The sequence below is a fragment of the Gossypium raimondii genome, chromosome 8 (genome assembly GCF_025698545.1).
Source record: "Gossypium raimondii isolate GPD5lz chromosome 8, ASM2569854v1, whole genome shotgun sequence".
Lineage (NCBI taxonomy): Eukaryota > Viridiplantae > Streptophyta > Magnoliopsida > Malvales > Malvaceae > Gossypium > Gossypium raimondii.
In genome coordinates this window covers 210,588-224,293 of record NC_068572.1, presented here as the reverse complement: position 1 = coordinate 224,293, position 13,706 = coordinate 210,588, and the positions used below count along the sequence as shown (strand labels likewise).

The 13,706-nt window shown below is 33.9% G+C and overlaps 3 protein-coding genes and 2 pseudogenes across 3 annotated transcripts; 3 read left to right on the top strand and 2 right to left on the bottom strand.

The window, feature by feature from the left end:
- Positions 1–496: 496 nt before the first annotated feature.
- On the bottom strand, positions 497–1,222 carry LOC105789963 (histone H2B). Its single transcript, XM_012617323.2, has one exon. It carries the CDS (start codon positions 1,137–1,139, stop codon positions 696–698), a length of 444 nt encoding a protein of 147 aa, XP_012472777.1. The 5' UTR covers positions 1,140–1,222; the 3' UTR covers positions 497–695.
- A 1,319-nt stretch (positions 1,223–2,541) lies between these two features.
- Positions 2,542–4,512, bottom strand: LOC105789961 (60S ribosomal protein L23A). The gene is made up of 4 exons (XM_012617322.2): positions 4,366–4,512; positions 4,236–4,279; positions 3,050–3,407; positions 2,542–2,846 (listed from the first exon to the last, which is right to left on the bottom strand). Exons 2-4 carry the CDS (start codon positions 4,246–4,248, stop codon positions 2,762–2,764), a joined length of 456 nt encoding a protein of 151 aa, XP_012472776.1. The 5' UTR covers positions 4,249–4,279; positions 4,366–4,512; the 3' UTR covers positions 2,542–2,761.
- On the top strand, positions 4,372–6,256 carry LOC128042918 (UDP-galactose/UDP-glucose transporter 5B-like; annotated as a pseudogene).
- A 135-nt stretch (positions 6,257–6,391) lies between these two features.
- On the top strand, positions 6,392–8,799 carry LOC128042917 (UDP-galactose/UDP-glucose transporter 5B-like; annotated as a pseudogene).
- A 2,457-nt stretch (positions 8,800–11,256) lies between these two features.
- On the top strand, positions 11,257–12,969 carry LOC105789964 (60S ribosomal protein L35). Its single transcript, XM_012617324.2, has 4 exons — positions 11,257–11,401; positions 11,483–11,618; positions 11,707–11,863; positions 12,712–12,969. Exons 1-4 carry the CDS (start codon positions 11,398–11,400, stop codon positions 12,784–12,786), a joined length of 372 nt encoding a protein of 123 aa, XP_012472778.1. The 5' UTR covers positions 11,257–11,397; the 3' UTR covers positions 12,787–12,969.
- Positions 12,970–13,706: the final 737 nt, after the last annotated feature.

Genomic DNA, 13,706 nt, shown 5'->3' with positions numbered 1-13,706 from the left:
ACCATAACTACTATTCATAACAGAACGAACTGCTATCTTGATAAGATAGTATTAAAAATTGGACAAGAAAGAAAATGTTGATATGTCACATAAAATTCACTAATCAGATTCCTATTTTAAATTAATAAATAACATTTAAATTTACTATATGAATAAAGATAATCCTAATAACATCCCTAGCTAACGATATAGGTAAAACCCTCCTACACAACATCACACCTCTAAAAGCTAGGGAAGAAGGATTCTTCCATCATCAGCTAAAATTGTCTGTTCGTATACCACACAATCTGATAATAACCCAATCAAAGATTCCATTTGTAACTTCAAAACCCAATGGATCAACATTCGAAGAATAGAACTGAAAAGGGGGGAAAAAAAAAAAAACCCATCGTTTTATCATTCAAGTCCCCCTAATTCCTGTTAATCAGTGAGGCATGTGCAATTCTGACAGTTATGGTCGAATTCCAATGCTTTTGTGTTAAAGTGCTCTGTTAGATTTTCCAAGAAAATACGCTAAATTTTAGTATTTAATTGCATTCAATTCTAACATGTTCAAATCAGGATCGAGCAGATCCATCTTCAAAATACACACGGAATCATATAACAGAAGAGCAGAATGATTCACAACGGTAGAGAAATACAACGAGATCTACTTTTAAAATGAAAACCCTAACCCTAACCACAAATCACATTTTTCAAGAAGATGTAAACTTGGTAACGGCCTTGGTCCCTTCAGAAACGGCGTGTTTCGCAAGCTCACCGGGAAGTACAAGCCTAACAGCGGTCTGGATTTCCCTGGAAGTGATGGTAGGCTTCTTGTTGTACCTTGCGAGCCTAGACGATTCTTGGGCAAGCTTTTCAAAGATATCATTGATGAAGCTGTTCATGATTCCCATAGCCTTGCTTGAGATACCGATATCAGGGTGAACTTGCTTCAAGACCTTGAAGATGTAGATCTTGTAGGTCTCAGTACTCTTCTTGACCCTCTTCTTCTTCTTGTCTCCGGCCGCAGCTCCGCCTTCCTTGGGAAGCTTTTTGCCTGCCTTTGGCTTCTTCTCGGCAGGGGCTTTCTCAGCTACCGTCTTCTTCTCCTCCGCTGGCTTCTTCTCAGCTGGCTTCTTCTCAGCTTTTGGTGCCATTTTCTTGTTCTTAGAGTTTGTCTGGGTCCCGGGAAAAGAACGAGAGAATACTGAAATCCGAAGGAAAATAAGATTTGATATTTGCGATGAAAAGCTAGGCGGTCATTATATAAACAGTAGTGGAGCGGTAATTGGATTTTCAAGATTCACGGGGATCGATGACGTGGTACATTTGAACCGTTGGATGGAGTTGAGTACTCAGAGTGAGTTGACGGTGGAGATGGTTCGGATGTTTTGTGATCCCATTTTCGAGACGCGGATTGCTGCCTTGGCGTTGTGTTTGCGTCTTTGGATTATGGTTGACGAAAAGGGAAAATGGACGGATGAGATTTGAATTTTGATTTAAAAATATTGACTGGGATGGTTGACGTGGCAGGAAAGCGAAGGTTGATGACATCCGATAGGCGCCGTTGCGCGGGAGACGGGCGGCTTTCCGCAACCTCCAAAATTTTCAGTATAATTATAAAAAAAGATATTATCTTTCCAGTATCACGGTTTAAAAGAATCGACATAATTTAGCTTTTATTTAGACAAATAACAAATTTTTATATCGAGGACAAACAACATAGTTTTGCTGATTATTATGCACTCCACTTCACTTGGTCTTAAAGCGCGCCACATCAAATAAGTGCTTCTTTTTTTCTTTAACGTTAAATGCCACTTGACCGCTTGCCTATGGTAACTTCTTTTGTAAATTTTATTAAGAGTTAGATTTAATTTTATTTTTTATTTAAAAATAAATAAATTTATTTTTTTATTTATTAAAATTTCATTTACTTCGCCGTATATTAAAGTTTTTTCAATTTTTTTGATAAAATTTTATTCATTTTATTTAAATTAGTCATTCCAAGTCAAACATGTGTCATTGTTTGTTTTACTCTTTCTACCACGTAAGTATTTAATAGTAAAATAGATAAAATTTTAACTAATTAATTTGCTATTTAATTTAACATACAAAGATTAATTTATTTACTTTTAATAGATGAAACAAACTACAATCTAATTTTTAATTTAGGGATCTCTTTACCAATTTTATTCAACACTTTTGGCCACAAATATAATTCCAAGATGTTCACACACTTGATAAAAATTTGGAACTTTAGATAGATGTAAAAATATTATTTATCAACTAGTATGAAAATAAGATATATTGTATTTCTAAAGAAAGAGTGTAAATTCAATTTTTGAAAACATTATTGAAACTAAGTTTAGGTGTAGATAGATAGTGCAGGGCAATGTATTTAGTTTATTTTTTTGTCTCACGCTATAATATCGTTAAAATATCTAATCTCAACAGTCAACGCCACCGTTGTTTTTACACTAACCACAGGTAAACACACTGCCCACCCAAACCAACCCTAACATGAAGGAATAGGAGGAAAAGAAGAAGCTGAAGCTAGCATTGGAGCACTGAATCATCATTACCAATATATATATGTCAAAACAAGTCAATTAAAAGTGAAAACTCATCAAGTTGGAGTTTAAGCATGGCTACAATCTTTAAGAGCTAAAGCTAAAACTCAATGTTCAAAAGTCTCAAAATAACTGCATAATTACTCTTTTGAACAAAAACAAAATTAAATGCTCGAAACAAGGCAGCTAGATACAGAACGACAACACGCTTAGATAATTCCGATTTTGTTTGCCACGTCCAAGGCATCGTAATCAGGTGTCAACCTAACGTATGCCTTCTTCGTACCATCAGGCCTGGATTCATAAGAAACACGACAATAACGATTAACGGCCGCAAAGCATGAAAGAAGACTACTAGAATTCCAATAACAGGCATAAGCAATGTATCATTGTTTTGAATAACTTACTGGTCTACAACTGTGTGCGAACAAATGATAATATCAAACGATAGAACATCCTGAGCTATGAAACATAAGACAGGGAATAAAAACTTTTACCTGATCAAGGTGTTTACTTTCTTGGCTTGAATATCGTACATCTTCTTTACAGCATCCTTTATCTTCTTCTTGTCAGCACGAATGTCAACAATGAAAACCAAAGTGTTATTGTCTTCAATCTTCTTCATTGCTGACTCAGTTGTGAGGGGAAACTTGAGGATCTGATAATGATCAAGCTTGTTCCTCGGTGGAGCACTAATGCGGGGATATTTAGGGTTCCTGTCCTTCTTCAAGGTCTTTGGCCTATGGAATGTAACCTTTGTTCGGATCTTCTTTGCTTTCTTCTTAAAAGTGACACCGGATTTCACTGCTTTTGCAGCTTTCAAGGCTTGTGCCTTCGGATCTCCTTTCTTCTCGACTGCGTAATAAACAACAACCGGTGTAATTTACGAACAGAAGCTATGAATACCAATGTTACTTCAACTCTATCACACATGGATATAGGCATATGACCCTCAGATAATTCTCTAAATCCACGAAAATGGCTTTAAAAAAACTGCAAATATCTATGTCGTACACATACTCGCACCTGACACACCTGAGATAAACACGGGCGGATACCAATGGGCAGGCAGGGGCTCTGGCCCCCAAAATTGGAAAATTTCAATTCTAACCCCTTACATATGATCAAATTATAAATCAAAATAAAGGAAAATTATGCTTTGGCTCCCTCAAAAACTGAAAAAAAAAGTATACTTAATCCTTTCAAAAATTATAAAATCATAACCTAATACATGATAAAATCTATATTTGACATCCCAGAAAATTATCATTCAATTTTGGCCCCTAAAATAAATTCTGGATTCGCCCCTGCATAGACAAATGCCATAGCAAAAATAATATCCAACACAAATCACTTCAAAAGATATTGTAACTGGCTGGCCTCTAGTGATATTCAAAGAGGGTAGCAACTACATATTCCAATAAAAAACAATGAACCATAATAAACCCAAAATACAACTTTTAAAACTATAAAAACAATGAACCAGTAATATAAACTTTTAGCTTTGATGCATTTTGCTTGAGAGACATCATCGAGTTCATAATTACATCCACTGAAACTAAAGTTAACTTTGAGCTCATTTTGAATTTTCCCATGAAGCACAATAGTAAAGAAGAAAACTCATATTTAGTGAGAGCGAAAGTAATTCAAAATCAGTAAAAGCTAAAATCCAAATCCAAATACCTTTTGGGGCCATTGCTTGCTGCTTCCTCAAACCCTTCTAAATTCTAAACAATAAATGAATTGCAGACAAAAAAAGTTTAGAAATTTTGTTTTAAAGAAACAATCGAAAGAGGAGAGAAATGAGAAGCACCTGTCAATGGAGAAGCTAATGAGCCGTCTAGAGTTAGCTTTCGATGGGAAGAGTGGGGAAGATGAGGCGATTAGGGTTCTCGAACTTACTTTAATGTCCAATGGGCGCTGCTAACCTGGGTTCATTTCGTATGGGCCTGATTTTCTTTCAGTAAATATGTTTTGGATAAGCTACACCTAATGTCATTAAACTCTTAATAAATTTATGTTTTGGTTGTTTAATTTTTAAAAATTACAAAAGGGTCACTAAATAATTCAAAAGTTTTCATTTAAGTCAATAGACTATTAAAATCATCGTTGTATGATATTTGTTCGTATCACCTATACCAATCGAAAGCTCTTCTCTCTTTTTTCTGCAATTCTTTTTTTTAATGAAACAACTTTAAACTTCACGAATTTACGTACCAAAATCTAAATAGCTTTTTTCTTCGATCTTTGATACTAATTGCCAGATCAACTTAGGTCTAATGCATGTTATTTTACTTGTCGATAGTTACTAATCCATCGTGCCAATTGTCGAATAATCGATTGGAGCTTACTAGCCAAACTTTAAAAAAGAAAAAAAAACTTAACAGCCCAATGACTTAAATAAAAACTTTTGAATAGTTTAGTGACTTAAATAAAAAATTTTAAATTATTCAATTACCCTTTTCTAATTTTTTGAAGTTGAGTCACAAAATCGTAATTTTACTAATAGTTTAGCCCAACCATTGCCGACGACGAATGGGTTGAAAGAGAACAAAATATGGAAAGGATTTTTTGCTGTCAGCGGAATCATGGTTACTCTTGTTATCTATGGAATTTTACAGGTTCAGTGTTTTTTTTCTCTCCCGAAAGAAAAATCAATTAAATCTTTATAAGCTGTAAGCAAGTTGATCATTATAAGGCCTAGTCGGAGGTGTGCCTAAAAGACATACTATAAAATGTTGACTATGGTAGTAACGCCATGATCGTCCTTCGAGGAGAGCTGTGTAAATACTTATTAACATCTGTTTTCCAGTCATGTTCAGTGCATGTAGATTGGTTTCTTCTGTTGAAAGTGTTAATGGAAGTTTACTTTCATGCAGGAAAAGATCATGACTCATGAGAGTCCCGTATGCGGTAACCAATGAATATTTTAAGTACTCATTATTTCTCTTTTTCTGCAACCGCATCACGCCATCTGCTGTCTCTACTGGTTCTTTACTGGTATGTAAACTGTTATAGGCAAGTTGCTCCGACTATTTATGCTATCCATTTCACTTATTGGCTAAAATATTGCCTTATGCCCTTGTGAAATAGCCAAGAAACGAACCATATTGCATAAAAGATGGCAAGATTGGCTGACATATTCTAATATTTTGATTTTCCCCTCTTTAGTCTATAAGTACGACCTTATATCAGTATAAAACATCCTAACCACAACATGTCAGTATGAGGTAAATTTGTACAAGTGTATAATACTATGATGTTGCACTGCACGGTAAATTTTAATCATCTCAACATTTGTATTTGAATATAAAAAGAACCTTTAGATATCGTGCTTGTATGATAATTTTAATGATGACATCCCTGTGATCCAGGCCCTCGAGTAGTCAGCTTTCTAGTCCAGACTCTTGCTAAATGTGCAAAAATGATATTCTGAAATGGTTCTGTAAGTTTCGGGATGCATGTGTTACATCCAATGGACGGTTAATGTCAGTCCCCCTTATTTGTTGTTACGGTTTTAAGTGGCAAACTGTTCTTATATATCTCTCTCTCTGGTGCAGATTTGGGGCACTTTCATCATGCAGGAGACCTATAAGGGCTTTGACTATTTGGTGGCTTTTTTGGTAGCCCTAGGTTGCTCAATATTTATACTATTTCCGGTAAAACTCTGGTCTTTGTCAACAGTGCTCATTTTGTTTACATGATTTACTTTTGTTTATGCTTTATATAAGAGTTTGAATAGTGGAAGGGCTACTTTTGGATATATAATATATTTTGAGTTGAACCATACTACTTAGCATGCTCTATTTCATGGTTGCTGTCATACATGATGCATTGCTATGGATGAAGGATTCTTCTATTTGGTGGTTGCTGTCGTAGATGATCATCTGTTCTATAGTTTCGCCTTTAGCTCTGATTTGTTTGCCTTGCATTTTTTTATGGATTATTGTGATAAACTGATAACATGTTAATTTGCATGACATTTTGTGTTTAATTCGGTTTATTTCTGAATTGATCCCTGCTAAATTAGTTTTTATGTTTTAATCTTGTCAGATGCAATTGAGACGCTAAGAGACAAAAATGAGCAGAAAAGGACTAAATTAAAACACAATCAATGAAATGTGGCCGAATAAAAAATGTGGAGAAGGCCAAGTACTTATCAAATTTTTTGACTTTGTAAAAGCCAAAAATAGAAGGAAAAAAAATCTTATTTTATTTTTATTTAATTTTATGTTAAATTATAAGCTAAAATTAATAAATTCTATATATATAAATAGGGCTTAATGTTCTTAGGAAACACCTAATTTTACATTTGATTTCAATTTGAAATTGAATAGCCATTATTCTTTTTCATTCAAATTGGCGTGAGCATTCCGTTTCCATTTCTTTGTTCTTTAAATTGGTCTAATTGCTTTCCAAGTATTTTTCTTTCCCATTCTTCACCACCATCATCCAATCACCTTTCAATTCTACAAAGCATGAATTCTGATCACGACTTTTACTACGACTTTCGACCGACAAAAAAAAAAAATCACAAGTTAAATACAGAAGTTGATTATAACATCCAAATCCTGTAGAGTCGACCCCACTAGCACTCTCTACTACTATTTAGAGTTATTTTGTATGAATTATTTTTAGTGTTTTGAAGCCCATCGTTAACTTTTTGTGGTTTTGTTTAGGTCCTATACCAATCGAAAGCTCTTCTCTCTTTTTCTGCAATTCTTTTTTAATGAAACAACTTTAAACTTCACGAATTTACGTACCAAAATCTAAATAGCTTTTTTCTTCGATCTTTGATACTAATTGCCAGATCAACTTAGGTCTAATGCATGTTATTTTACTTGTCGATAGTTACTAATCCATCGTGCCAATTGTCGAATAATCGATTGGAGCTTACTAGCCAAACTTTAAAAAGAAAAAAACTTAACAGCCCAATGACTTAAATAAAACTTTTGAATAGTTTAGTGACTTAAATAAAAATTTTAAATTATTCAATTACCCTTTTCTAATTTTTTGAAGTTGAGTCACAAAATCGTAATTTTACTAATAGTTTAGCCCAACCATTGCCGACGACGAATGGGTTGAAAGAGAACAAAATATGGAAAGGATTTTTTGCTGTCAGCGGAATCATGGTTACTCTTGTTATCTATGGAATTTTACAGGTTCAGTGTTTTTTTTCTCTCCCGAAAGAAAAATCAATTAAATCTTTATAAGCTGTAAGCAAGTTGATCATTATAAGGCCTAGTCGGAGGTGTGCCTAAAAGACATACTATAAAATGTTGACTATGGTAGTAACGCCATGATCGTCCTTCGAGGGAGAGCTGTGTAAATACTTATTAACATCTGTTTTTCCAGTCATGTTCAGTGCATGTAGATTGGTTTCTTCTGTTGAAAGTGTTAATGGAAGTTTACTTTCATGCAGGAAAAGATCATGACTCATGAGAGTCCCGTATGCGGTAACCAATGAATATTTTAAGTACTCATTATTTCTCTTTTTCTGCAACCGCATCACGCCATCTGCTGTCTCTACTGGTTCTTTACTGGTATGTAAACTGTTATAGGCAAGTTGCTCCGACTATTTATGCTATCCATTTCACTTATTGGCTAAAATATTGCCTTATGCCCTTGTGAAATAGCCAAGAAACGAACCATATTGCATAAAAGATGGCAAGATTGGCTGACATATTCTAATATTTTGATTTTCCCCTCTTTAGTCTATAAGTACGACCTTATATCAGTATAAAACATCCTAACCACAACATGTCAGTATGAGGTAAATTTGTACAAGTGTATAATACTATGATGTTGCACTGCACGGTAAATTTTAATCATCTCAACATTTGTATTTGAATATAAAAAGAACCTTTAGATATCGTGCTTGTATGATAATTTTAATGATGACATCCCTGTGATCCAGGCCCTCGAGTAGTCAGCTTTCTAGTCCAGACTCTTGCTAAATGTGCAAAAATGATATTCTGAAATGGTTCTGTAAGTTTCGGGATGCATGTGTTACATCCAATGGACGGTTAATGTCAGTCCCCCTTATTTGTTGTTACGGTTTTAAGTGGCAAACTGTTCTTATATATCTCTCTCTCTGGTGCAGATTTGGGGCACTTTCATCATGCAGGAGACCTATAAGGGCTTTGACTATTTGGTGGCTTTTTTGGTAGCCCTAGGTTGCTCAATATTTATACTATTTCCGGTAAAACTCTGGTCTTTGTCAACAGTGCTCATTTTGTTTACATGATTTACTTTTGTTTATGCTTTATATAAGAGTTTGAATAGTGGAAGGGGCTACTTTTGGATATATAATATATTTTTGAGTTGAACCATACTACTTAGCATGCTCTATTTCATGGTTGCTGTCATACATGATGCATTGCTATGGATGAAGGGATTCTTCTATTTGGTGGTTGCTGTCGTAGATGATCATCTGTTCTATAGTTTCGCCTTTAGCTCTGATTTGTTTGCCTTGCATTTTTTTATGGATTATTGTGATAAACTGATAACATGTTAATTTGCATGACATTTTGTGTTTAATTCGGTTTATTTCTGAATTGATCCCTGCTAAATTAGTTTTTATGTTTTAATCTTGTCAGATGCAATTGAGACGCTAAGAGACAAAAATGAGCAGAAAAGGACTAAATTAAAACACAATCAATGAAATGTGGCCGAATAAAAAATGTGGAGAAGGCCAAGTACTTATCAAATTTTTTGACTTTGTAAAAGCCAAAAATAGAAGGAAAAAATCTTATTTTATTTTTATTTAATTTTATGTTAAATTATAAGCTAAAATTAATAAATTCTATATATATAAATAGGGCTTAATGTTCTTAGGAAACACCTAATTTTACATTTGATTTCAATTTGAAATTGAATAGCCATTATTCTTTTTCATTCAAATTGGCGTGAGCATTCCGTTTCCATTTCTTTGTTCTTTAAATTGGTCTAATTGCTTTCCAAGTATTTTTCTTTCCCATTCTTCACCACCATCATCCAATCACCTTTCAATTCTACAAAGCATGAATTCTGATCACGACTTTTACTACGACTTTCGACACGACAAAAAAAAAAAAAATCACAAGTTAAATACAGAAGTTGATTATAACATCCAAATCCTGTAGAGTCGACCCCACTAGCACTCTCTACTACTATTTAGAGTTATTTTGTATGAATTATTTTTAGTGTTTTCGAAGCCCATCGTTAACTTTTTGTGGTTTTGTTTAGGTCCTATATTACAGGGACATTTACTTCCACCTTGATATTGCTCTACTTTCCACTGTTAGTGATTGGATAGGCTTAAACCGATGATAGGATCATCAGTTTCGAGTTCCGGAACAGCCGGTCAATTCTTTATTTCTTATACGATCCGTACATTCGGTGCCCTCACGTTTGCTGCCATAATGAGACGAGACAAGTATCATCCAAAGTTCATTTTTTCGTTTCTCGTAATGCTATATTTTCTGACAGATGGTGATTCCTCAACTCCGTTGTTTAAGCTGGTGAGCGTCATGCTTTCATGTGTGTGGTTCGGCCATCCCCTTAGTTGGGAACAATGGATTGGAGCGGTAAGTCTCGACCAACATTTCGTTCTACATTCTTGTCTATTTCCAAAGCATGATGGTATATCCAAATGCCTTGTCAGGTCATTGTGTTTGGCTCCTCGTATACGAAGAACTTGAAAAATACATCATTGAAACCCTTCCTCCACAACAAACACAAAATGGAGCTTCTTGTACTGTGAAAAAGATTGCTTAATATCTTCAGGTCCGATTTCACACCAATTACCACGTCTGATTCTTTTGTGATTCGAGTTTGCTAATGGATTAAGAGAAATCCAGCTGCAGCATCGAATATGTAGGAATCGAATTTTTTTGGGGAAGAGGAATTGTTCTTGAAGGCTATGGATGGATAGGCTCATTGTCCACCCTGCACCACTTTCATTTATGTGTGTTTTGTTTACAAAAGGAATGTACGTGCAACTGCTCCGGCTTATGAATTCAGGGTTTAGCTAACTTGACTATACAAGTTATTCTTTAGATAACATATCCCACAACTTCGGGTTTAGACCTAGCATTTATTAGAGTTTTATTTGCTTGAGTGATATGTTGTTGCCTTTCATCCAATAAATACCAACTTATAAAATGTTGATTCAATTATAAAAAGTTACAAAACGGTCATTTGATTATTTTTTCTATCCTAACAACATAAGTGCAATGGTAAAACATATTGCACTATCTGAAAAAAATGCATGTTTGAATCTTGGAGATATGGATAGTAAAAACTCTAAACATGAACCGTAAAACAGACATGCAAGTTACCATTTTTTTTCAAGGGTAAACTACAGTAGAGGTTACTCAACTATGAAAAGTTACAATATGGTTATTTAGACTAACGTAAAAATGGAAACACCCAAAAGTCCAAGATAATTGGGTGACCAAAAAAGATAAAATTGAATAGTTGAGTAATTATTTTGTAACTTTTTATAATTAAGTGATCAAAAAAGAAAAAAATTATAGTTAAATGATTACTAGTATAGTTTTCCTTTTTTCTATGGACTAGTTAAATCTTAGATATATTATGGGCTTAAGTCCACCTTTAATTTCCATCTGCATTTTGGGTTCTTCAGTTTGTTTCTTTTACAACCAATTTGGACATTAAAAGCCATAAAAGAGATAGGCTTTTTATGAACCCAGAACAATATTCAAAGCCCAAGAATAAAATTTAAAGTAGCCTTCACACATCTGATGCAAATTAGGGTTTTCTGGGAAGCCGATATTAAAGGCTTCATCGCTGCGCTTTTCACACCTTCTTCACTTCACAGAGAAAACAGAGGCAGGCAGCCATGGGTAAACATCAATAACAGAAATCCCTTTTTTTTTTATTTGTCAATGCTTATTATTTTTAATCTATTGTTTCATTGTTTATAGCAAGGATCAAGGTGCACGAGTTAAGGAACAAATCAAAGACAGAGCTGTTGACTCAGCTCAAGGATTTAAAAGCCGAACTTTCTCTCCTTCGTGTTGCCAAGGTCACTGGTGGTGCCCCCAATAAGCTCTCCAAGATGTAACTCAATTCCTTCTTTTTCCTTATCATTTTTTCGTTGTTTTATTATGGGTTTTGATCTGTTCTTTGTGGGTTTTATTTTTTTTAGTAAGGTGGTGAGGCTATCCATTGCTCAAGTATTGACGGTGATATCCCAAAAACAGAAGGCTGCTTTGAGGGAAGCTTATAAGAAGAAGAAGTTTTTGCCTCTTGATCTCCGTCCCAAGAAGACCAGAGCTATTCGCCGCCGCCTTACCAAGCACCAGGTTAGCTATAGTTTACTTAGCTTAACAGCTTTTGTTACTTAATTTATTGGCATTTCATGATTTAATAACTATGTTTATTTTTGCATATGAACTCAAGGTTTTTGATTTTGTTGTTATGGACATTTTTGTATGCTTTTATTTTAGCTATTTTAGTTGGGAATTTTCTCCTCTTACAAATGAAGGAAAACACTCGTAAAAGTGAAATAATCTTGGATTGGTACTATGTTTAATGATCAAATTAAAACTGGTCAAATTGCATTGAAGGTCCCTGTACTCTGAGATTTGGTTTAGCCGTCTATTATAATTCAATCATTTTTAATCATTCTAGTTTTCGAAATGTGGATTTTCAGTCTCGAGGTTAACTTTGTTTCATGGTTTATTTAATTTAAAATATATGGTGAGGTGATGCATATCCTTTGCATTGTTTTGTATAGTTTGACGATTATTGTACATTCCTTAAGGGGGTATATGTTATGTCATCACCTTTGATTGATTTAATCGAATGAGTTGGCTACTTGGTTTTAGGATTGAAAATACATATTTTGAGAATTAGATGTACTAGAAATGATCAAATTATAGTAAGAATCAATCTGCCAAAAATGTATGGTACAGTAACCTTCTATAGAATTTGACCATTAAAAGCTTATTTATGTTTTTTTATCAAGAACATGTTTGTTTTCTCCAAGTCTCTTTAAAATTTTGTATATTGCTCCTTGCTTTCTCCTATACTAAATCGATCAACCTTCATAACTGCATGTCATTACACATTTTTTTTTTGGTCACTAGATTTCCACTATAGTTATATCTGTTGCTATTGATATTGACCTCTTATGTTTTGTTGTACGCAGCAATCTTTGAAAACCGAGCGGGAGAAAAAGAAGGAGATGTACTTTCCGATGAGGAAGTATGCCATTAAGGTATAAGCTTGAAATTTGACTTAGGATGGATACCTTTATGTTAGTTTCAAAGTGACTATTCGAGGTTATTGTTTAAGTTTTGTGTTGTTGAATTTTCGTTTTCTTAATAACATTCCCTATTATGTTTGAGTTTCTCACAATTATGAATTATGGAATATAAAGAGTTTTGGTTAGGCCTTTCTTTTATAATTCTATGGCTTATTATTGCTTTTATCATGCTTGGTCGAGGAAGATCAAAGGGTTAGTGCCCGAGTTCACTCGAGTACTAGTAATGCTAACCTTAGAGATTTTTATACTAACTCTTAAAGCAGAAAATATTGTGCAAAGGGTACAGTCTTGAAAGATTATTGTAGATGAAGTAGAACGCATTCATTAGATCTTATGAATCTCACATATTTCAACTAAATGGTGGACAATGATCGATTGATAAGCTAAATGAATGTTACTCTAGACTCGAGTGTGAATATTGGATACAGGTACGAATAGGAATGCCTAGTTTTTCTTTTGTGGGCCATTTTTAAGTGTAGGAGACGAGTAATTCAAGGGAAACGAAGTGATAGTAACATGGGGTAAATTCCCTCTTGCCATAAGCCTAAAGTCTAAATATAAAGAATTTGAGCAGCATGGGCTACATTCCCTCTTATAAGCGATATTTATGGCAGTCGCTATGTAAACCGAAGTGTTAAAATGTAGTGCCGTAAAAGAAATAGGCTTAAATGAATGTTGATGTTGGTTTATTTATTTTTAAAATTGTTTTTCTTAAACACAAATAATTAAAAATATGTTTATGAATAATAACAAATAAATCATAATTTAACATATTTCTTATTTTTAGATAAAAAATAAGCGCAAAATTTAATGGTTATATTATTGATAAAATAAAATAAACGCAAACAATAATAATTTTAATCATATGATAATCATTT

Excerpts from the sequence above, each read along its gene's own strand:
- LOC105789964 (XM_012617324.2), top strand. Across the intron at positions 11,619-11,706 it reads CCCAATAAGCTCTCCAAGAT|TAAGGTGGTGAGGCTATCCA; the intron begins GTAACTCAATTC and ends TATTTTTTTTAG. Across the intron at positions 11,864-12,711 it reads GCCGCCTTACCAAGCACCAG|CAATCTTTGAAAACCGAGCG; the intron begins GTTAGCTATAGT and ends TGTTGTACGCAG.
- LOC105789961 (XM_012617322.2), bottom strand. Across the intron at positions 2,847-3,049 it reads AAAGTAAACACCTTGATCAG|GCCTGATGGTACGAAGAAGG; the intron begins GTAAAAGTTTTT and ends TTATGAATCCAG.
- LOC105789963 (XM_012617323.2), bottom strand. The coding sequence starts at position 1,139 with ATGGCACCAAAAGCTGAGAAGAAGCCAGCTGAGAAGAAGCCAGCGGAG.